At 33.3% G+C, this 23,588-nt stretch overlaps 3 protein-coding genes across 3 annotated transcripts; 1 reads left to right on the top strand and 2 right to left on the bottom strand.

Annotated features, from left to right (window-relative positions):
- Window positions 1-1,478: 1,478 nt before the first annotated feature.
- On the top strand, window positions 1,479-5,437 carry LOC124441255 (zinc metalloproteinase nas-4-like). The gene is made up of 8 exons (XM_046991706.1): window positions 1,479-1,613; window positions 2,545-2,739; window positions 2,965-3,091; window positions 3,162-3,271; window positions 3,616-3,699; window positions 4,033-4,166; window positions 4,868-4,941; window positions 5,041-5,437. Exons 1-8 carry the CDS (start codon window positions 1,523-1,525, stop codon window positions 5,063-5,065), a joined length of 840 nt encoding a protein of 279 aa, XP_046847662.1. The 5' UTR covers window positions 1,479-1,522; the 3' UTR covers window positions 5,066-5,437.
- Window positions 4,718-8,831, bottom strand: LOC124441257. Its single transcript, XM_046991708.1, has 4 exons — window positions 8,810-8,831; window positions 7,900-7,981; window positions 7,219-7,778; window positions 4,718-6,381 (listed from the first exon to the last, which is right to left on the bottom strand). Exons 2-4 carry the CDS (start codon window positions 7,916-7,918, stop codon window positions 6,226-6,228), a joined length of 735 nt encoding a protein of 244 aa, XP_046847664.1. The 5' UTR covers window positions 7,919-7,981; window positions 8,810-8,831; the 3' UTR covers window positions 4,718-6,225.
- Window positions 8,832-8,837: 6 nt separating this feature from the next.
- LOC124441075 lies at window positions 8,838-22,139 on the bottom strand (the record flags this gene model as incomplete). The annotated part of the gene is made up of 11 exons (XM_046991504.1): window positions 21,926-22,139; window positions 18,316-18,498; window positions 16,152-17,611; window positions 15,417-15,651; window positions 14,679-14,981; window positions 13,997-14,293; window positions 12,339-13,280; window positions 11,009-11,632; window positions 10,247-10,659; window positions 9,346-9,453; window positions 8,838-8,987 (listed from the first exon to the last, which is right to left on the bottom strand). Coding segments are annotated over exons 1-11 (4,851 nt in total), but the record flags the coding sequence as incomplete, so codon positions are not given.
- Window positions 22,140-23,588: the final 1,449 nt, after the last annotated feature.

Here is a 23,588-nt window from a genome sequence, read left to right as displayed (position 1 = left end):
GTAGTGTAAAGGTGTTCTCGTTCTCTGTTGTTCATTCATCATTACCTACACTGGCACACGTTATCTTATTTCTTAAATATTTCATGCAGTGTAAATCTTGTTCTCTGTTGTTCAATTCATCACTGTCTATTTCAAACAGTCACATGCACTGATGAGCATTATGTTATGAAGAGCGTAATACTCATTTTGGGATGTTTAGATCCATTTTATTTGATTTTCAGGACAGCATTGCATAGAAAACCAAACGAACTATTTAATGATTAAAATGGCGAAAGCAATATTTGTATCGACGAGATTGGAGCAGCTGCAAAATTTTAAAGCACAATCATTTCACAAGGTATAACAGTACTTTTCGAGTGTTAAACACCCACATGTTTAACTATTTTCTCCCACTATGATGACAGTTATCATTATGTAAAAATAACAAATGTTTAAATTAGAAAGAAGAAAGGTATATAATATGCTATCACTACATGAATGACCATAGTAAAGGAGAGAAGAGAAAGGAGGAATTTCTTCATGCACATCATGCACATGAACATCAAACAGTTTTTATTTATTTTATGTAAGAAGTAAATATCCCTTAGGAACTATTGTTCTCACAATGACGTTTACTGAAATATTTCCCTCAAATACAGTGATGAGGGATACTGAAATAGTATCCCAGAATGAACGTGTTTATTTATAATAGATGAAATGCGAAACGACGTACGCGACTTTAACAAGGCCATAAAAGCATTAAAGAGATACTCTTGATTTGTTGCCATTGTCGATGCTTTATAAACTTCAACCAACATTTAACATTTCGATCACTTTATCGTCAAAATCTTTTTTGCATCAAAAACTAGCATAAAGATTATTGAATCTTACCATGGAAACATAATTTGACAAACACACAAGACATAAGTTTTTTATGTCTAGTTCACACGAATAAAATAAGCATAAGCACTCACAAGAAAAGACAAAAGATCAAACAAAGACAATCTACAAAGCATGTGATATAAACATTGACACAAGCGCGAGCTTAAGGAAAAGAGTTAAACATTAGATAAAAGAAGTCTGATATTCATTTTATAACATTTCTATACTGTCTTTGGCTAACGTTGCAGTAGAATGTTTTGAACTAATATGGAGACACTTAATTATTTTAAGGCGAACGCTCCAATAAATTATCGTTTTCTAAGATGTTAGTAATCACTGTTATTCACTGTACAAAATTTAGTCGCTAAAAATATCAACAAAATTAAATATTTGCAACATAAGTTTCAACCTCAAAATAGACACTCGTCCAAACAACATATCATTGTAAATTAGTTCAATATAGCATTGTTGATTTTTTTTTGTGTGGCTAATTATACTTTGTTTTCTCAGGCATCTCATTTTTAATGATGATAGTGGGCTAAACAAATATTATTCGACATAATCATTATGATTATTAGTTGCATAAGAAATCCACAATCAGTAGCAGTTAGGACACCGAAAGCAGACACTTCTACTGATAAACTTTACTAGTTTGTATACAATGAAATACTCGACAGCAATTCTTCTGACTTTGTGTTTTATCATACTTTGTGATGGAAAACTTGCAACTGAATTTCATGGCTATCCTGTAGGTATGTTATTGTTTCATTATGGTCATGCGCAGTTTTACAATGAAGAACAATAGTAGTGCTATATTCCTCGCACAACGCACCAAGAAATTGTCAAGGGTAATTTTTACAATTCAATACAACCCCGGAATTCTCTCGATTTGCTTTTACTTCGTTATGAAATTTCTTTTTTGCTCTTCCACGTATTTGCTATAGCGTTACATTTGTAGTAAAAAGTTTTCCTCTTAAAAATAAAAGTTATTAAGATTTTCACTTAAATTATGATTGCTATACTTATTGAGCAAACTTTTGTCAGCGATTTATTGTTCATTGGCTCCATTTACTAGCAAATACACACGACAAAAAAACTATAAAGGACTACTTGTAGTGATGAAAACTGTACATCCTGCTTGAGAGGTGTCACGAAAAACATCTTCTATTTTTTTAAAGAATGGCAAAACTGCGAAAAAGATAAAATTAAAACAAACGTTTTAAATTTTTCCTCTAAAATGAATTCACAATTAGTTTGCAAATTCTCTTTAAATTATTTAATTGTTGAGCTCAGATCAGTTTGCACAGGCTAATGCAAACTCAGCTATAGACCAATCAGGGCACACATTATTATACATATAATGTACACATGTTGTCTTTCGCTCCTCATCACATAGCAATCAGTTCGTACAAAACTTTAAGTTTGCAAATAACTATTAAATAAATCACAAATATAAATTTAGACTGAACAGCGCAACGCTATGCGACGAAATATCACGGGAAAGGATCAATTTTTAATTTAATGACAACTGACAAAAATGGCAAAAAGCTAGCTGAATGGCCTGCTAGTGATAATGTCGTTGTGAAAGTTTACTTGGAAAGACTAAAACGATAGTCTGACAATAGATACCAAGCTTGTTCTCATTTTCAGCTTGTTTTATTTCGATACATTGTTTTTGTTCAGAAAACATCGATTTGAAGCAAACTATTATATCAAAGCTCATCGAAGGAGATATATTGGTAGAACCTCGAGTAAACGGAAAGGTTGTGATTGGTTCAGATTTTTCCACACAACTGACCAATAGGAGACGGGGCTTGACGCTGGGTTCAATTTGGCCAAACGGAATTATTCCATACGTCATTCATCCTGCTCTTTCAAGTATGTTGTGTTAATACTTAGTGTTGTTGAATATTGTTCATTACATCATCAACTTTTTGTGATGGCTTATTTGAATAAATATAATTATTATTTTGTTATTTTACCCGAATACACAAATGAAATTTTGAATGTAAGTTTTTAGGAACCAGTTATAAAAAAAATTTTCATTGCTGTTGTCAAGTAATGAATTCCTCCTTATGATGGAATCATTTGTTGATTATATAGGTTATAAAAGTTTGATTGAAAGCTCAATGAGAGAATGGGAGAATGGGACTTGTCTCTCCTTCGTTCCTTATGATAAATCTAAACATGGATTGGTTTACTTAGACATACGCACCAAAAACAACTTTGGGTTTGTTTGTGTATGATGTCAATGGAAATTATTGCCATTTTTATAAAAATTTTTATTCTTTCATTACAAGGTGTTACACCAAAGTTGGTTATAAAAGACCAAGAAGACCTGTTCCGTCTCCTCACTTGGTTAACCTAGCTCCCGGATGTTTTTGGCGACTCATCATTCTTCATGAACTTGGTAAGGTCTTCAACGTTAATTGCTCCCAAAACTTATCTTATTCTCTGCGAGTCTCGAAAGAATTATCGCTTTTAAAGTTGGACAACGTGAAACAACTGAGAGGAAGAGAAAACGAAAATCATGTTATACACATACGAGATTTTATTTCATAATGAAAATTGTAAATCATTCAGTTTTTACAAAAGTAATCATTGCAAATGCAGTCGATAAAGTATTGAGTTTTTCATAATAGTTGTAGCGTATTCATCGAATACGGCCATTGACGTTGAATAAGCGCCCACCTCGAATAAACGCCCTAGTGTAACGTTTTTTCACGCGGTCTTTTGTTCACCAATATTTTTAAGGTCACGTTATTGGATTTTACCATGAACATTCACGACCTGATCGAGATGATCATGTCAAAATTCTTTGGGATAATATAATACCAGGTATATACAGGTATATCATGTATAAATAGGTATATATCTGGCATATATAGGTATATCATGTATATATGTATATGTAGTGATGGTGAAAAAATCACGAAACTACAAATTCATCCCTGTATCCCGGATGAATCAAATTTACGCTCTGCTCTCGGGCATCGAGCACTGTTTTATACGGAGAATCATCACATATAAATTTCCTATATATATATGTATATATATGGCATATTTACATAATATTTAATTATATATTATATGTTGTATTATATACTATACATATATGAGAAATTTTTCTGCTTCCACTATAACATCTATAAACAATTTGCTCTAATTTAGGCTACGAAACGGAATTCAAAAAATATCCGATAAATTCTCTTGGCCATCCCTACGATCTTAAAAGCTTAATGCATTATGGACCAAAAATGTTCAGCCGTAATGGAAAAGACACGATCCAGTCCTTAGATCCAAGGGTTCGCTTGCATATTTTCAGTTTCGTAGCCAGCACGCGAATTTGGTGTCCTGCTACGTTAATGCTTTGTGATCACTCACTGTAAAAACATCAGATTTATAAAGAAATGAATAATGTTAATGATATAAAATTTACATAGCAGGACCAAAACTTGCGGGCTGGCTACGCACTGCATATTTTGTAAATTAAATTTCATCAATTCCTTAATCAACGTTGAAAATCTATCCTTGTATTAAATGGGAAAATGTACAGCTCGAAACAACTTATGATTACTGCTCTATGTTAAATATAAGAATATGCGACCCTCTCCCCTCCTCATCAAGTTAAAGTGCCTATATCACCCTCAGGAAATTATCTATTTAGATAGAGTTGACTATTTTAAGAACATTTGCAATATATTTTATAAGACGAAAATTCGATCTTCCTTTACTTTTGAGCCTCAAAGTTGGTTTCTCCGTGTTTGACCGTGAGGTGCTGGGACTGGATCTAGTTCACCGACGTGACGTACATTGGGGAACACGCTGCTTTTTAACGCTGTAGTTTATAGCAAAATTTGTCGCAAAGTCAAGAAATTTATTTCTTATTAAACTTGAGTTTTATTATGCACTTTGTTATTGAATCACACTGTATGTAATTTAATCTTCTATAGCTACGCGTCAAAAACTACATGTGTTTAAAAATACTGCGCTTATTTTTTGACAGAACCCTTTGATATTGAATCAGTATATTAGCGTTTCTGACAGAGAGCAAGTGAATGATCGTTACAACTGTAGAAGGTATAACTCACTTCTTACATAAATAATTATAAATAATTTTAATTATTTTTCTTATCGTTTTTATAAAATTAATTACGAAATTAATGGTGATTATTCTAGGCGCGGAAAAAGATGGATACTATAACAAGCGACATCACTACATTGTTATCTTGACAATATCAATTAAATATATAGCCAATGAATAAGATACTGTAAGCCTCTGACCATAAGATACCAGGCTCATATACGTAAATCATCAACTCCTTGTATGAAACATTTAAAAACTGCTGAAGAAAGGTTATTTTTAGGCTTTTGGTCGGAAGTTTACAGCATCGAAAAGTTTGATTTCATCTAGCTTTCTCACTTAAATTGTTTATTTTTAAAACGTGCATGAAGAAAAAATACATTGATTGATAACTACGTTGGTTTATGGTATGAATATCGTCGCTTAAAAAACATTGAAAACTATGCTAAAATGTAAAAAATTATGAATTATAAACGTAAAAATGCTAAGTAACAGTCGGAGTATCATCTTATTCAAAAACAACTGCATAAAACCAGCTATTTCTATAGGATGTATAAAAAAACAGCAATCTTATAAATCGCAAAACAGCCACGGCAGTTATCATGGTACAATGCTAGGGACACTTTTTATACTCGTGGGATTGAAAAGTACGTTCTTCTTTCCTACGTTGAGTAAATTAAAACAACGCAGTGAATACTCTACAAGGTAGTTTAACAATCATTTCGCTCACAAATGCTTTAAATGAATGCAGAAATACGAGCATTTATTGCGCTAAATTTTGACAATGAAACTCGCACAGTTTACATTCTGTCTAAAAGACAAAAATACTCACAAAACATACGACTTAAATGCGGCTACCACACTTTGCAAATCTCAAGAATGAAAATGATTTCTTTGGAGATTAATTACTGCAGAATCATGGAAATTCTAAACTCGAGTCGCAATACAGGGACTATATATCGAGTCGCAATTAGAGTTGTGTGCAACTGGCTGCTGTATATTTAATAAGATTAATGGCTGCCGTTTGCCATTTAATTTTTCGTATTGGTCAAAAAAAAGCAATTGATTGGCTGCCACTATGGTAATCACATGCGTACTAAAATATGCGGGTCACCAAAAAATTCAATGGATAGGCTCCAATGAGTGGCTCTCTGTATATTCACCATACTGTTCTCAAGTGATTTTAAATGATCGGAGTTATTTTATACACCCAGTATAGAGTAATCAATTCTTGAAGCCAAAGATAATGATAGAAACAGAAAATATCGGTGTTTCACACTCTATGTCTTCACGTCATTATCGTTCTCTAGCTGATCGCCTGATTCCGACTTGTCCGATGTCTCAGGTGGTCTGTACGGTTCATACGCGGGAAGTGGCCCTTCTAGTTCTCTGTGCAGCGATTGATAATATTTGCTGACTTTGCTCGTAGAATCAATCTGTAGATAGAAAAAGTATCGTTTAAAATCACATAGATCTATTTCAAAGATAGATGAAGAAGTCCAGGCGTCTGTTTTTGAAAGAGGTAAGCCATTTAAGCGTAGTTTTCACTCTCGACATAAGCATAAGGAGAAATAGAAAATACAAAAGAAGACAATGAAGTGACTGACACAAGAATCAGCATAAGCATAAGAACAGCAACTTGACATAAGGTAAAACAAAAACAAATTGAAAAGAAGATCTCTTTTCTTTTTTTTTCTCTAACCACTGGAGAATATGCTTTGCTTTGTTTTTTTTTGCTTGTGTTTATGTCACTAGTGAAAACTAGACTTTAATGGTTTTAAACATTCCCGTATTTTGATCAGTGAACGCGTGCTTGTATTAAACGCGTGGGTATTTGGGCCATTTAAGTCGAAATGTAAAGAGTATTCTGAGGTTTTATTTGTCAATTGTATCGTAAATCACTTTTGCTTGAAGCAAGAAAGAAGAAAACTGTAAAATCGCGAGACTTTCGAGTTACTTTAACTTTCAATGCTTGCAGACAATGGCCAAGCCTCCCCAGACGGTTTTCCCATACAATGTCGATTTTTCATGAAAATTATTATTTATTTCTATAGTTTAATTCATTGTTCATCAATTGAATGAGCATGGAAATATTAACTGTGTAGAGGTACAAAATCATGAAGCGTACATTGAAAGAGATAATGGTTCATGAATTTATTTTTTCTTATCCTTTCTTCAAGATAACTTCAGTAAAAATCTTGTTGTTGTTATCGGAAAAGAAAGCCTTAACAAGATGTTCTTACTAAAAAATATCAAAGGATGTCTCATCAAACCTTTTCCAGCACAAAGTATTCAGGGCCATCATCGATTGTCTTGTCCTTTTGATCACTTTCAATTTTTGTCTGTTCAAGTTCATGGTAATAAGGAGATGAAGACTCACTGTCATTTGCATTATGCGATTTCTTTGAATCTTTACGATTCTTCACAGGTGGTGCTACCTCCTCGTAAAATGGGTATTTGTTAGCTTGCTCATCTTGTTTTGACCTTTCCCGTGGGTTCAATAAATTTGATCTGAGAGTCTGCGTTGATCCTTTAATTGTCTCTTGTGGTTGAAAGCTATCATTCAGTATCCCCTGTTGTATCCTCATTTTCCATTCATTAATTTGTCTTTCATTTGGTAAAGGTAGTGATTCATACCTGGCATCGTTAGACCTTCCATTATCTTTTGAACCAACATCGCTCTCTGTTTTTTGTCGGTTTGTGTTCTTGTGAATGTTTTTATTCTTCTTTGAGTTCTTATACTTGGAAAAATTAAGCCATCTCTTCTTTTGGTTTGAAATGGTTTCATAATAACCATCATTTCTTGTTCCATTTTTATTTGAATAACGAAAGTCTAAAATAAAACAGCATGCATGCATTTGATTACCATTAGTAGGTCAATTTAAACGATTTTTTCGTTTAAATAGTAAATCCTATTGATTTAATATACATAGATTCTATTTCTGGTTACATACTTGTATCGCTTGCATTCATATATTCATTAGTATTTTGGACTTGTATGATATCATTTGCTTCATAAAATGGATTAGAAACAACCTAAAATAAAGCAAACACGTGTTTTAAATATTGTAAACGTTTGTTTTAAATATGGCAATAAAATCTGTCAGCTAATATTGGAAAGTGTGTTTTTGAGTTAAAACTCGTGTAAATAAAACGTTGTCTGGTTTGAGAAAAATATATTGAACAACATTATAAGACGAGATGTTTTACTTTCTTTGAACAGATTATTTCAAATTGTTACTCTGTCTCAGTGAACGCACATGTTTACATGGATACCGTTTAGGTGAATGATTTAACTGGCCACCATATTTTTTAAAAAGTATCTTATAGTAAAGAATTACCTACTCCTGAACCAAATAAAATACAGATTAACTTCCGGAGATTAGAAATTATGACAGAAACCATTCGACAACTTGACAAATTTTTGCTAACTATACTGTTACACGACATGCAGTCGGAAATTTCTAGTGAGCGTGCAAGTCTCTTTTCGAGAATGTGCAAACAACTATGTGTAAACAACTATGTGTAAAAAACTATTTGTAAACAACTATGTGTAAACAACTATGTGTAAACAGCTATGTGTAAACAACTATTTGTAAACAGCTAAGTGTAAACAACAATTTGTAAACAACCATATGTGAACTTTTTCCTTGGTAACATTTTTAAGAGTAAATTATGCTGTAGCATATTGTCTACAACACTGTCAACTTATGTCAATTCAAAAGCTTAACAAACAAAAAATTTCTTCTACATTGACTAAATTGATCACACCATATGCACCAACTACGATGTTGATCGTTTGTGTTATGTCTAACTTTAAACTGTAAAGTTCAATATTTGCTTAACATTTTGTGCAACCTCTACCTGTGGGGTTGTAAACTTTTCTTGATTTTGGTCTCGGAAAATCTGGTGTTTCATATTTTCCGAATGAAGGATTGTTTTGTGTTTCTTGATACAAATGGCTGTCATCTCCTTCGTTTTTAATTTTCTCAACATCAACTGTATTATTGTTGAGTGGATTGTTAACACTGCAATCCTTCGTCTATATCAAATAAAGTGAAGAGAAGTTGTTCTTTCGTTGGTCTGTATGGTTGAGTACATGCACTTTGAGAAAAATTTCTGTTTGAATTAGTTATATATTGAAAATAATCAGTATGCAAGATTATTGCTTCTAATAGCTCGCAGAGATCTGGAGGTGGTTATATAAATCCCTTAATCACTTTTCAACAAAACATTTTGTTGTTAACAGTTGTGTTTTTCCTGTTAGAGTTTGATTTATCCACGTAGTTAACTCAGTTGAATAAAAAATTAGTTTGAATTAACAGTAGTTAGGCCTTATTTTCCTTACTTATATACGAAATTCAGGCATTAAAATAAAAGTTAAGGTCTTCTATCTTTACCGTCATATCATCTGTGGTTGATTCTTGTACAATAACAGGAAACTGGTTCAGTGGTAAGCCATCAAATCCTGCATTAGAGAAGTGGTGCGCAGATTGATTTTGATTCACCTAAATCAAGTTTCAATAAAAGTTAGTTGTTTAAATTGGAGAAAACCAGACACTGTAAAAACTGATTGTTTAAACCATATGATTGATTAAAGTAAACATAAAAATATTGGTTAAAGTGGTTAAATGCATCTGAGGTAACCAATTTTTGTCTATTTTAACCAATCAGTTTTTACAGTGGATATACAACTATAGTTATATAAATTAACAAAGTAAGTGATTTAAACCCAGGATTATCGTTACATGTTTGTGGATGAAGATCGTCCAGGTTAGTATAGTCCTGAGAAGGACTGTTTTTGTTGTTGATGTTGACTGAAGTTTTGACAACCTAAGCGGTAGTCATCGTCATAGTCAAGTGAGGAGTAAACGTTATGCTAGCCGTATTTGTATGAACCAGATAACAACTATATAAATTAAAATAATCAATTAATCATATGATATAATTAGTAATTATTAAAAATGAATAAAATGATTAATAAATTATATAAATGATAAATTACATATAGAAAAATGCGTAATCCGAAATCAGGATTATACATAATGCAGTAAAACGTTCACTGATATAAAATTTTTAACCCGTCGAAGGCTGTAGACAGACAATCGAAAGCTTGTTTATTAAAAATTTTATATCAATGAGCGTTTTACTGCATTATAGATAAATTACACATTTATTCAATTATTTAGCTGTAAAATTAATATACAGTTGACTTCATTTCAATCGTATTGATTTTTATGTAATTGATGTAATTGTAATCTTTATATAAATATATAAATCATGGAAATTTCTTGTCCATACCTTTTTCTTTTGTATACGTTGTTTAAACAAACGTCGCTTATAAAGGCAGTAAAAGACGGCAATCACAACACTAACAAGTAGTATGGAACAAACCAAACCAACTATTACTCTGATTTTTATTGAATGCAATGAGATTTTTGATCTTTTCCCCATGGAGCTATTTGTCAAATTGCTGATTGGACATTTTATACCAAAGTTTTTCAAAAGGTCACATTCTTTCGGTGTTATGAGCATGACGTCATCAATATCCGGGAACTTTGGAAGACGGTCTGGTGAAACTAATATAAGTTTGTTATTTACGTCCTTTTCCCAAATGGCTGCTTTAAGTAAGACATTCTCATCTTTAATCTTGGTTGTGCTTAGAATATTTAGGTACATACGGGTACGCACTTCGCGTTTTTCACGACGTTCAGCTATAGAAAATCGTTAAAAATTTGAATTACATTATGAATCATTTTAAGAATTCGAAGAGGCTAAGATAACTTGATATCACTATTTATGATATTAAGATAAGAAAGAATCTAGAACTGTGTTGTATAACTCGTGGTTCATTTAATAGAAGATTGAAGACAATGATTATCTTGTTACAATACCTGAGTACATTACAACAACGTGTAAACAAACTGAGTAAAAAAATGAAACGCATCATGTTGTTTAAATAATAAAATTTAATCAAGTTGCGTAACATTTGTCTGTGTGCACGTGGGAACAAATAAAATGATTCCGGTTATACAAAAGAAATGCGTTATTAAAACAACTTACCACTCCACGTTGATAAACATTCTGATTTGGTATCATCGAGGATTTGTTGAAGACAGCGCTTGAGCTTACAAAGCTTTCTGGAATTCTCTTTCATTGATAACACAACTATATATAGTTGCATTTCGTTAGGCACGCATCTTTTTTCAGCATTCTCAAGCTTTGAACAAATGCTGTCCTCTGGGCAAGCTTTCTCCACACACAGGCTCTCCTCTGTTTTAAGACGATGGATTTCACATTGTTGGTGTTGAATGTAAGACACTCTGACGGATCCTTTCACGTATGAAATAAATCTCTTTGGCTCGGAGCAGATGATATCAATGAAAGCATAATCCTTTACATTTAGTTGCTTCTCTGTTTTGATGTTTATAGTCATGAACAAATCTTTGTCAACTGTGATTGTATGATTTAGTGAAACCTCGCCAAAAATCTTTGAGCTTTTTTTTAAGTTGAGTTTTGTTGTACATTGGTAGGATAACGTGCGACTATTGTTGCTATTGTTGTTACATTTCTCTAGTGATCCATTGATATTTTGAATGGCGACAAGCTTAAAGCGTCTGTTGATAGTCTTTGATATTTCAATTTCTACTTTTGTTGGACATATGCCATATCTTTTGTCTTTATTCTCTTAAAATAATGAGAATACATAGATTTACAGATATAATAGGAATGATAATCACGTAAACTCCGATGTAAAGATGTTGGTGAAGTGTTTTGGTGGTATTGAATAAATATATAGTGCCCGAGTGTCCTTGAACTGTGTAAAAGATATAAATGTTAACATGTCAATGTAACGTGTAAATGTTGTTACAAATTTTGAAGATTTTAAAGCAGGTACATTATAAAAAGTTACAATGCTATTGAAAACTTAAGCATTTAAAATAAACGACAAAACTTCTTATTTTAAACATGTTTCGATCGACTTATGTTAAGTCATCTTCAGTCTAAGAATGAAGTAAAGTATTTAGTTATAAAGTAAAACGTTAGAAAGAAAAAACGAGGAATAGTCATTACTACTGTGAAATGAAATCTCCAATTTTTGAGCTGTATAAGGTATAAACGTGTGTAGAAGTTAATGTAACGTGTGAAGATGTTGGTGTTACGTGGAAAAATGTTGGTGTAATGTGTGAACATGTTATGAAGATGAATGCTGTTAAGATTAACGCCAAATGCACCCATGATGTGTGAACATGTTAATGTAGCACGTGAAAATATTGATGTTTGGAAATGTATCAATGTAATGTGTAGATGTTTTAAAGATTAAAGCTTGATGTTATAAAGATGTTGGTGTGTAAAAGCGTTAATGTAACGTATGGGCATGCTTCAGTTTTACCTTTCACAAATATGATAAACATTTCTTCTCGTTGAGATCCTTTCTCTCGTATTTTGATGTGAAAATATTTCGGCACAGTCTGCGTATCCTCAAATGAAATCTTCCTTTTCCATGGCAAACGCAACCTCAGCTGATTGGTATTTATATAGAAGGGACTTGCATCACACTTGTTCTTTATCAACTTGAATGTTGTGTTGAGCGCATGCGTATGTCCCATGTATAAATATCCGACGATGGTATAATTGAGCGCTCCTTCTTTGATTTCATTTGATGATAAAGTAATCATCTCGTCACTTGCGTCTTGACAAGTTATGGTACAATTAAACTTAATTTCTTTCCTTTCCGACATGATCAAAGATGAAGATGAATTTAACAAAACGCCGTCATCATAAACGGAAATCCACAAAACATAAGTTCTGTTTTTCTCAAGTTCTCCTGTTTTAACTAAATATCCATCAATTATTTCAAATGGTAACGGGCTTTCAGAGATTTCTCTATATGTTAAACGCTGCTTGGGTTTGCAAATATCTTTTGGATATTCATTATCGGGATCAGTAACATTCAAACTAGCTAGAACACTTCCATAAGAATGGTTATTCGAAACAATGATGTGTTTCAAACATCCGGATTTTGGTGTTTCATTTACATCCGTGACGTTTAACGTGAATTGTTTAGTGTACGGCATGGAGTCTCTGTTGGTGCACGTGATTTCAAATAAGACAAATGAATTCTTTTCAAAGTTTAGTTTTTTCTTCAAACGTAGCGTTTGGTTATCGTTATCGATAGACAATGCCTCCTCAACACTAGAAATTACAATACAATTGTATTGTGGATTGATGTCGGCATCTACCGTTGTTATCTGACCTATTGTGACGTTTTTCTTCTCTTCTGGAACTCTTAAGTTGCTTGTGATGATTATATCTTTGGGTGGTTCATTCACATCTGTAAAAAAATATAACTTCTCTTGAAGTTGGTCTTTTATACATCTGTCAAATTCCATTTCTCACAAAATTGACTGAAGACTTCAAGAATTAAGTATTTGAGAAATAAAAGATGTTTACTGTGTTTGCACAGGCTTGCGCAAACTGAAGAGACCTTTGGGAGAACTCGAGAGCAGTTCAGTGCAAGCCCGAGAAAAAAGGTCGAGAGTTTTCACAAACGTACGTCTCCAAGGCTTGCATAAGCCACGAAAAACATCTTTTACTTCTTTCACAACATGCATTCATGATTGATCTTCAAATTCTCTTTGATTGATTTACTTGATTGAGCTTAGATTGATTTCAACAGGCTAATCCAAACTCAGCTGTAGACCAATCAGTGCAAGAATTTTATTGTTATTATTTTATATATTGACATGATGACGTCCTTCAAGTCGTGTTTTACTGTTTTAAAGCCGTTGATCAAAAAATGTCTGGATCATAAAAATCGTTGTGTTTAAAATTAATAGCTATGTTTATAGACTAGATATGTGCGCTGTTAAATGTGTCCTCATGTTACCGTAGGAAGTCAATTGCATCTTTATTACTCATTTAGAAAAAGCACAATGCTCACTGATTTTACTTGCAATCTCCAATCTATGCGTTAATCTACGTGACAGAAAGTATTAGTAACAAATTTTACGAATTTCGCTAACAGCAAAATGAAATTGACTTTTATACCTCGAATTGATATATTGAAATCTTTTGTCAAGCAAAGTTTGTCTTGATCACAACATTTGACCGTAATTTCGATCATATGTGTTGCATCTTCTTCATAATCTGTATTCACGTTTCCTGCGACTAAATATGTCCGATTCACTGCGATCCTGCCATCGCCATCTTTTACCAAAATACACGTCGTAATCGTGTTGCTGTCTTCATCGATCATCGTTATGTTGCTGATGGGCGAACCAGTCTCTAAATTCTCTTTCATGAAATGTCTGTCCATAATAATGTCTGTTGGCGTTTCTGGCACATCTGAGTATGAAAACAGAAATTTTTTAGCTTTGACATTCAGGGATAAATTGTAGTCTTTATAAATGATTTAAAAAATTTGATTCTACCAATAATTATTAACTCTGTAATTATGGATGATTTTTTATCCATTATTAAATTTGGGTTAATTATATTTCATGGTTTCACTTAACAAAAAACTTTCGTGTGTTTTATTGATTTCTTTCTGGACACGTTAAAACAAATTTTGATAAGAATTGCTGAAAGACAACAAAATGAACAATTTACAACCTATAATTTTAAATGCTTGCCCTTATCATCATGGTCAGGTACTTTGTGCTGGCGGTATAAAAATCATCAGAATGCCGTGTCTTACATGACGAATTAACAAAATAATCACATGACCTACCAATAATGTGGATGACAAAAGGTGATTGAAAATATCTATCTTGAGAATCGGTCACTCCTATTGTAATGACGTAATCAGAGTTTTCTTCATAATTCAAAGATTCGTTGACGACCAAAATTTCATTGTTTTTTCCTCTAAGGAAAAATGGTGAATACGTAGGGTGAATTATAGCGAATGCTATTGATGTATCGTCGTGTGCGTCGGGATCATGGGCGGCTAAGATTCCTATAACTGCACCAACATCTGAATTCTCCAAAACTCTGTTATTTGAAAGAGTGAGATTCTCAATGGGTTCATCCATGTCTATAATGAAGGGAAAATGCTTTTATAGTTACTCTTGTTGCTTTTAAATTTTTACATGTGCATGACTGTGGATTTTTTGGGGTATTCAGCTAAATTAAAGCTTATGTTATTATGACAAGAGAAGAAAGGATTGCCTTAAGTATCCAACTGTGATGGTACTTTTGATTATACAAGAATTTTCAAACAAGCCCAGTAGCAAAGGTAGCTCGTGTTTTTCTCATATAATGCAAATATTTTTTTGTTAAATAATTAGAAACAATGAATGGAATTAATTTTCAAAGAAACTAATAATAATCTAGTAATTCAAAGAGTATAAGGTCGGAGGGGGTTTGCTAGGACAATGCAGGGATTCGTGAATCATGTCAGCATCCATCTTATAAAATATTCATCAGTTCCCGTATGTTGAAATATATCATCCTAAAATAATTATCGTACCTGTAACATTGATAGTAAATTCACGAGTTATACTCAATGGTGGAAATCCGCTATCTTCACATTTTATCACGATCTTGTACGATTGTTGTGCTTCATAATTTAAAAATTTATTTTTCTTTATCTGTAGAGAATTTCGTGGACTTTCGATATGAAAATATTTCCCATCGCTGCCGTTGTTGGTGATCCTACAGAAATGTGTTTGAGTTATTTTGTTCTTGTTGTCTGGATCCGAAATCTGAAAACATTTTTATTAACTTTCTTGGTAAGTTTCAAAAAAATAAAAACACATTACTTCCTTAAGTGGGTTTTTTAGGTCATAAGTTTATATCAATTTTCTACAGTGGGAAACAAAAGTAAATTTCATGTTTAAAATTCTATCGGGATGAACCTTTTAAGCCTCTAAAATCTGTAAAGTTATGTCTATCTGTAGATTAGTGGTACTATCACGTGAACTGCTGTAGTTCATGTATACTGCCCCTTATGCCACATGTACTGCCCTAGGTTTTGTGAACTGACGTAGGTCACGTGTACTTCCATAGGTCTCAAGTACTAATGTAAGTCACGTGTACTGCTGTGGTCTCATATACTGCCGTAGGTCCCGTGTACTGACAAAGGTCTCGTGCAATGCCCATAACCATATGACAAATTTTACATTAACTTCATTTGCTAAGTTTTTATCAAGATGAACTGGCTTGTCATACGTAGATTAAAAAGCTCAGCAATGATTACACTCACCATTAAAAACCCAATATCAGTCCCACCTATCGTATTCTCTGCTATTTCTTGTAAACCATTTATTTCTAGTTCCGTTGGCTTTTCATTCATGTTCAACACGCTTATATTCCATTTTGCAAAATTACTGAGGACGCCATCTGTGACGTAAATCTGTAATAAGTAACCATTCGCGACCTCGTAATCCAATTGACCACTGACCGTAATGTTTGCATAGCATGTCGTTTTGTATTTAATGATTTTGATGTGACGTACGCATCTTGGATCGGGATTTAGTTTAAGTTTATGCGTTGCATTAGGAGTTGATTCTGTTATCATTACTTTCATATCTCTGTCACCTTCAGATTCAACTTTAATCATTGTAACAACGGTTCCCCTTTCCGAATTCTCTGCTATATGAGATCCAGTTAAAGTTAATGTTGGTCTTTCTATAACATAAATGGGGATATTTTGAACAGTCGATGAAAAACCATCTGAACAAGAAACCTTTATGTAAAACAGTTTTGCGACATCATAATTCAATTTTCTTCTTACTATGACATTGCTTCCACTGATATTAAAACTATCTGTCTTATCTTTCAATAATTTCCATGAAAAGTTTGACGTTCTATAATTTCCTAAATCGTCGTCAATAGCACTCAAAACTCCCACAATTGCCCCACGCGTGGCATTCTCGTAAACCCAATTCCTAGAAATCTCAATATCACGTGGAACATCGTTCACGTTTTCAACGTAAATTAAAAACTTCTTTTCCCGCCACATCGATGGCATACCGTTGTCTTGCACTCGGATGAAAACTGCGTACGAGTTGGACTGACTTGCCTCCCATATGAGTGTTACCATGGTAACAAGAATGGAACCATTACATCTAAAATAAGAACTGTTCCGCACAGAATAGATCATGTCTTGGTCGAGCTGTTCATCTCTCGTACTTAGTTTCCCAACCACACTCCCCGGTGGAAGTTTTTCTTTGACACTTGTGCCGACAAGCTTGATTTCCATTGGTGGATCATTGCTACGCCTGCAGTAATAGTCGTCTATTCGGGAATGCCACTTACCTATACTTGGTGTTAGATCGTGGCAAATGATTTTGCTGCTTGCATTCGGAAATTCAAATCTGGAGTAATCTGACCATATTATTGTTCGCCGCTTTAAAGCAAGTGTATAGTACTTTGGACAGGATAAAAAGCACTCGGCATTGTATTTAGTGCCATTTAAACATGACACGTTCACTTTGCTGCATATATTGAGGTGATCTTCTTCTGCAGTGGACCGTTTAACTGGGGGACAGTTTGAAAATTGCGGCTTCCCACAATCAAGTAATTCGCATTTGGTTGGATATTTCAAACGGTAACCTTTTTTGCAAAAACATTTGTAAGAACCAGGTACATCATGACAGTATTGGCTGCAAGGACCTCGACCACCTTTTGTTTGACATTCGTTGATGTTTGCACAATTCTTACCTACAACATAAAAGATTATTTTGTTCCTCATAAGGTGGTGGTAAATCATTACAAAACAAATAAACTGGTGGTTGGGTCTCCCTGAATCGAAAAAGGAAACTAGGACTGTGTTTTGAAATATCATCATAGTCTACAGTTTATCTTGTAGTTTAGTTGATAAAACATTGAAGACAATAAGACCAGTGGAATGTCCATTACAATGTTTTAAAAACAGTCAGAAAATTCTGCTGCCAGTGTATTAATAAAGAAATGCAGTATAGAAGAATGATAAACAAAACCCGTCTGTACATTTTAAGAATACAGAGATGCCTTGTGCTTCTCCAAATCTTACGATCTTATAAATAATAACACCCTGAACTTCCTTTTCTAGCGTTTTTTGAAAAAAGGGTATTTCTAATTCTCGATAGCTTTGCTCTTATTTAAGTCTATCCAAATTTAAGTCTAAATCCCATCAGCATTCATTTAGTACGACGTGATTACAACATGCAAATATTTACTGCTTGCTGTGGTTAAATGTCATTGTGAGTTTAGGTAAACTTTGCCGCGGACGAAAGCTAAGTACTTGAATACAAACTTTCACCCTCTGTGCTGTTGCAGCATGCAGCTAACCACGAAATTCAAAGTCAGAGAACTGAGACTCGTTCAGCAAGTTTTTAAGAAATTGGGTTATAACTGCTGTGAGAAAAGATTTATAAAATTCTTACCATTAATTAAATAGTAACCAGAATAACAACTGCATGTTTTACTGTCTTCATGACAGTTGTGCTCACATTCTCCAGTTCTACAAGGACGTGTCTCTGTAATCGTTGAACATTTACCGTCCTTTCGTGTTCGTTTACTTACAGAAGAAAAATCACAAAACACACAGCTGCTCCACGTTGACCAAACTAAAATGTCATAAAGGTTTAGTTTTAGTACATTATTTTACAACTTAGAAGGTGATGACTTGGAAAACCATGCATTATCACAGTATTCTGCAAGTCCTTGCCGATTAAGGAAGATATTGAAAAGATGTCGTTATTTTTAACAGTCTAAGTCATATCTTTCAAGTGACATAACATTTGAAAACTGAAAAAGGACAGTAAAATTCTAAAATTAGACATATAGACATCTCTGGCGTCAGTCGGTTGAAATCTCAAAGCATAAACGAATCGAAATAATAATCTTAAAAATTGTGAATGTCTCATTTCACTCTTTAGTAGAAACAAAAGTGAAAGAGATTGTTGAGAAAGAATAAAATTAGTCTAACTTGATTCACAGTGCAGTAGAAGATCCAAGTTAACTCAGAATTAATTATTGAAAACATATTTTCATTTTAAAATACATTAGAGCAAATCCTATTGGGAAGATTTTGGTTTCAATATTCTTTACTAATTTATAAACAACAGCGTTAAACCTACACTAGATCCACCACTTTCACAGTGTGTTCTTTTTATGTATTTTTTTCAAAATTATATGGACGCAATCATGGAGAGTATGCTCGAAAGTTATCATCGAATTGAAATGTCGCATTTTTTACAACCCTTAAAAAAATCGCTATTAAGGTCTGTAAAAATGCAGATTCAAATAAGAAGGAGGATGCCCACACACATGACGAAACGTTCTGTAAAAAATTACACAAAGCGACCTCTCTTCCCAGAAATAAGTAGTTCAATGAAATAGTTGTATGCCGACGCTTGTAATAACGACTGGATAGTTGTTTTATTAACAAACACCAGTTGATTTTACCAGTAAAGACGTTGAAATAACAATAACAGCGTGTCATGATTTAACACCATCTATTAACATCGTTGCTTCATTACGTGCAAGGTCACAGTTGCAGTCTCAGATAACATTTTGCTGTTATGCCACATTATGGCACACGGGGTGCATTATGTAATGGCAGTGCTGATCTACTGAGAGCTAAGATTTTCTGTTATTTCCAAGGATTTAAATGAAAAGAAAGCAGGTAAGCTAAAAGAATTTTTTGGTGAACATGTATATATGCATATGGTGATTACAGATTGATTTCCTAAGTCATTATTATTACATATACATTAGTGAATCATTTGGCCGACGGTGGTTCAGGGTTATAAAATGTCAAAAAAGGTCTAGTTTTAGTACATTGTTTTACAACTTAGAAGGTGATGACTTGAAAAACCATGCATTATCACAGTATTCTGCAAGTCCTTGCCGATTAAGGAACATATTGAAAAGATGTCGTTATTTTTTACAGTCTAAATAGTATCTTTCAAGTGACATAACATTTGAAAACTGAAAAAGGACAGTAAAATTCCAACATTGGACACTGGAAACCGTATATCCACTATAATTCAAAGATCATTTAATGTTAAGATTTAACAAAGACGAACATTTCAATGGCAAAACCATGATTTTTTGACTATTGGTTTGACGCGATCTGATTTATGACTTTCATGACATAGAGACATCTCTGGCGTATGTCGGTTGACGTCTCAAAGCGTAAACGAATCAAAATAATAATCTTAAAAATTGTCTCATTTCACTCTTTAGTAGAAAAAAATGTGAAAGAAGTTGTTGAGAAAGAATAAAATTAGTCTAACTTGATTCACAGCGCAGTAGAAGATCTGAGGTAGGTCAGAATTAATTATTGAAAAGATATTTCCATTTTAAATGACATTAGAGCAAATCCTATTGGGAAGATTTTGCTTTCAATATTCTTTAGTAATTTATAAACAAAACTTACACTAGATCCCCACCCAGAGGCGTAACTAGAACGGTAATTGGGGGGTGGGGTGTATTTAATATATTCAGTTGTGCCCTACTGATTTTTTTTGAAATTCAAATTACTTTCAAAAGAAATCAGTAGGGCACAACGGAATATATGAACATGCACCCCAATTAACGTTCTAGTTACGCCACTGTCCCCACCACTTTCACAGTGAGTTCTTTTTATGTTTTTTTTTCAAAATTATATGGACGCAATCATGGAGAGTATGCTCGAAAGTTATCATCGAATTGAAAAGTCACATTTTTTGCAACCCTTAAAAAAAATCCCCATTAAGGTCTGTAAAAATGCAGATTCAAACGACAATCAAGATGCTCACGCACATGACGAAACGTTCTGTAAAAAATTACACAAGGCGACCTCTCTTCCCAGAAATAAGTAGTTCAATGAAATAGTTGTATGCCGACGCATGTAATAACGACTGGATAGTTGTTTTATTAACAAACACCAGTTGATTTTACCAGTAAAGACATTGAAATAACAATAACAGCGTGTCATGATTTAACACCATCTATTAACATCGTTGCATCATTACGTGCAAGGTCACAGTTGTAGTCTCAGATAACATTTTGCTGTTATGTCTTAAGTGAGAATTATGTAATGGCAGTGCTGATCTACTGAGAGCTAAGATTTTCTGTTATTTCCAGGATTTAAACGAAAAGAAAGCAGGGGAACTAAAAGAATTTTTTGGTGAACATGTATATATGCATATGGTGAGTACAGATTGATTTCCTAAGTCATTATTATTACATATACATTAGTGAATCGTTTGGCTGACGGTGGTTCAGGGTTATAAATAAACCGTTCGTTTTGTAACCAAGTTATAATATCTGCCGTTGAACTACCAAATCCATGGCCAGCGATTGGCAAAGTTTCACTCCACTTCATGTAAGTGTACGCTAAGATATGCATGAATATGAAACGACGATCTAAGCCTACGGACTTTGAGCCATCTTTAATCGCATTTTTGGTGATGGTGTTAGCTCTACAGTTCTCACTGACGGCCGACCTTTATAATTTATGCAATAAAATCATTTCCATGAATAACATTAAATTGTAATAATTGAGATTACAGCTGAAGTGATTTGAAATGAAGATCGTAAAGAAAGCAAGTAAAATAATGGTTGTTTACTACTAAGTTTTATGGTAAGAAATGCAAAAAGCTGCGTTGGAGCTTCTTGTTCTAAGTTTGTCATGATCGAATAAATTAACTTGACCTTATCTAAGCTATCTTCGATTCTCTATTATAACAACCAAAATAACAGCCAAAAATTTGTCTATACATTTCTTTCATCAAAAATTAACTCGCTGACGATTTCACGCAACGTTACCCTACAAGGACGCATCTGTCTACAATCAATTAGATCTAAATTTTACATTCAAAGCAAATTCCTTTATCTTTTTATTCCGGGCTTTGCGCACGACGAAAATTATGTTGACTGTGATGTAATTTTAACTAATTTATGTATTTCACACAACGAAAATTTTACATCAAGTTTTTCATTCTTTCAAATATTTGATTTCTAGTCCCTAAAATGATGTTTATATTCAACATTTTGAAAGCCTACCTGTGGCTTGACATGATTTGGAAAGCCCGGTTTTTTTCGCTGAACGCTTGTATAGTTTGACATCTTTTTCCCCTAGAGCCGAAGACACGCAGAACGCCAAAAACGAAACGGATAATGCAAGTGATATCGACAGCATTATATGAAGATTCAAAACTCTTCAAAATAATGTCGTCTTTAGGCTTTAGAGAAAGTTTTGGCCTTGAGGAAATGAATGGTTAAGTACAATAAAAGCGATATATGATCTCACTGACCTTGTGAACTTTGCATTATCTTAAATTACAGAATACGTTCTGTTTAGTTTAATACACGTCTTAATTTCTCGTTTCATTTGTTAGAAAAGTTGTTTTAATGCATTTTAAAATGCGTTTTTGGTAAAGTCACAGTGGTAAAACAAAAAATCTCCAGCAGTAACTTCGTTTTAATAAACATACTGCTTATTGCGTCTTAAATCTATAATACGGATGTGTACCATTATGAAAAAAATTTCTAAAATTTTTGTGTTATTATCATTTAATATGAGCATTTTTAGTTATAACAACTAGAAACCTGAATCCAGAGGCGATGATCTCGCTGAGGTAGGGAAGTAAATGACCTCGTCTATTATTCCTGAAATTGGTCGTTTATGGGAAATTTAAAGTTGCGTTATGAAAATAACTCAATGCAGCTACCATGTCGTTGAGGAATTCCACTCGGAAATTCATACGTAAATCTGATTATTTATTAATGCACTTTTATTTAATCTACTATACTGTATATCAGTAATCCGTGGTTAAACTCTCTTTGCTCAAAATACTGGAAACTGCCGAAAGCCGTTAAAGTTTTGTTATAGTTTTTCGCGAGAAGAGAGATATTGGAAAATTACCCTTGTTAAAAATGGTAAAAATATTTTTTGAAAAAACAGCAAGAGAAAGAGTGCTTGGAGGAATTACTTTGAGAGGTAAAAATTTTCCATAAGATTAATGTTTACTGAGAAAATTACCGTGGACAAATTTCAATTTTGAATAAATTAACAAATGTTTTTGGCAGAGATGTAATTTTCATATTTTCAAAGAAAAAATCACATGAGACGTAAAAGAACACTTAACTCAAACTAATCATGCATTATTTAACAGATATTGACATTGTTTTGTTGATACACGGTCATACACGATGGACAAATGCTTGGAAGACTTAAATAATCTTGGTCTCGTGTGATTTTTTCTTTCAAAATATGAAAATTCAATCTCTGCCAAGAGTATTTATTAATTTATGCAGAATTTGACCTGTGATGGCGCATAGTAATTTTCTCAGTAAATATGGACTTATGCAAATTTTGTCCTCACATTACCACACCTGAAGTCAACCTTTTAATCGCATTGAGCACTTCAGAGAGGTTATTTCTTTTGGTTATTTGAAGTTACAGCTGTGTCGACACAGCCATTTCAGAGGAGTCTCCGTTTGAGGAATTTCCTCATGCTTTGACACATATGCCGTGTTTTTCGTCATGGTCATTTTAACATAAAACATTAGAGATTCTTCCCTCTAATAAAGGTCATACATTTAAAAACTCGTATTCTGTTGTACAGGTCATTTTAATAACATATAAACATCAAAGCCTTGCTACAAGTAGCAGTGTAAAGAATGTTCTCGTTCTCTGTTGTTCATTCATCACTATCTGCTCTAC

This window comes from Xenia sp. Carnegie-2017, unplaced genomic scaffold (genome assembly GCF_021976095.1).
Source record: "Xenia sp. Carnegie-2017 unplaced genomic scaffold, XeniaSp_v1 HiC_scaffold_20, whole genome shotgun sequence".
NCBI lineage: Eukaryota > Metazoa > Cnidaria > Anthozoa > Malacalcyonacea > Xeniidae > Xenia > Xenia sp. Carnegie-2017.
The sequence above is the reverse complement of the archived record's forward strand: the minus strand, read 5'-3'. Positions and strand labels throughout refer to the sequence as shown.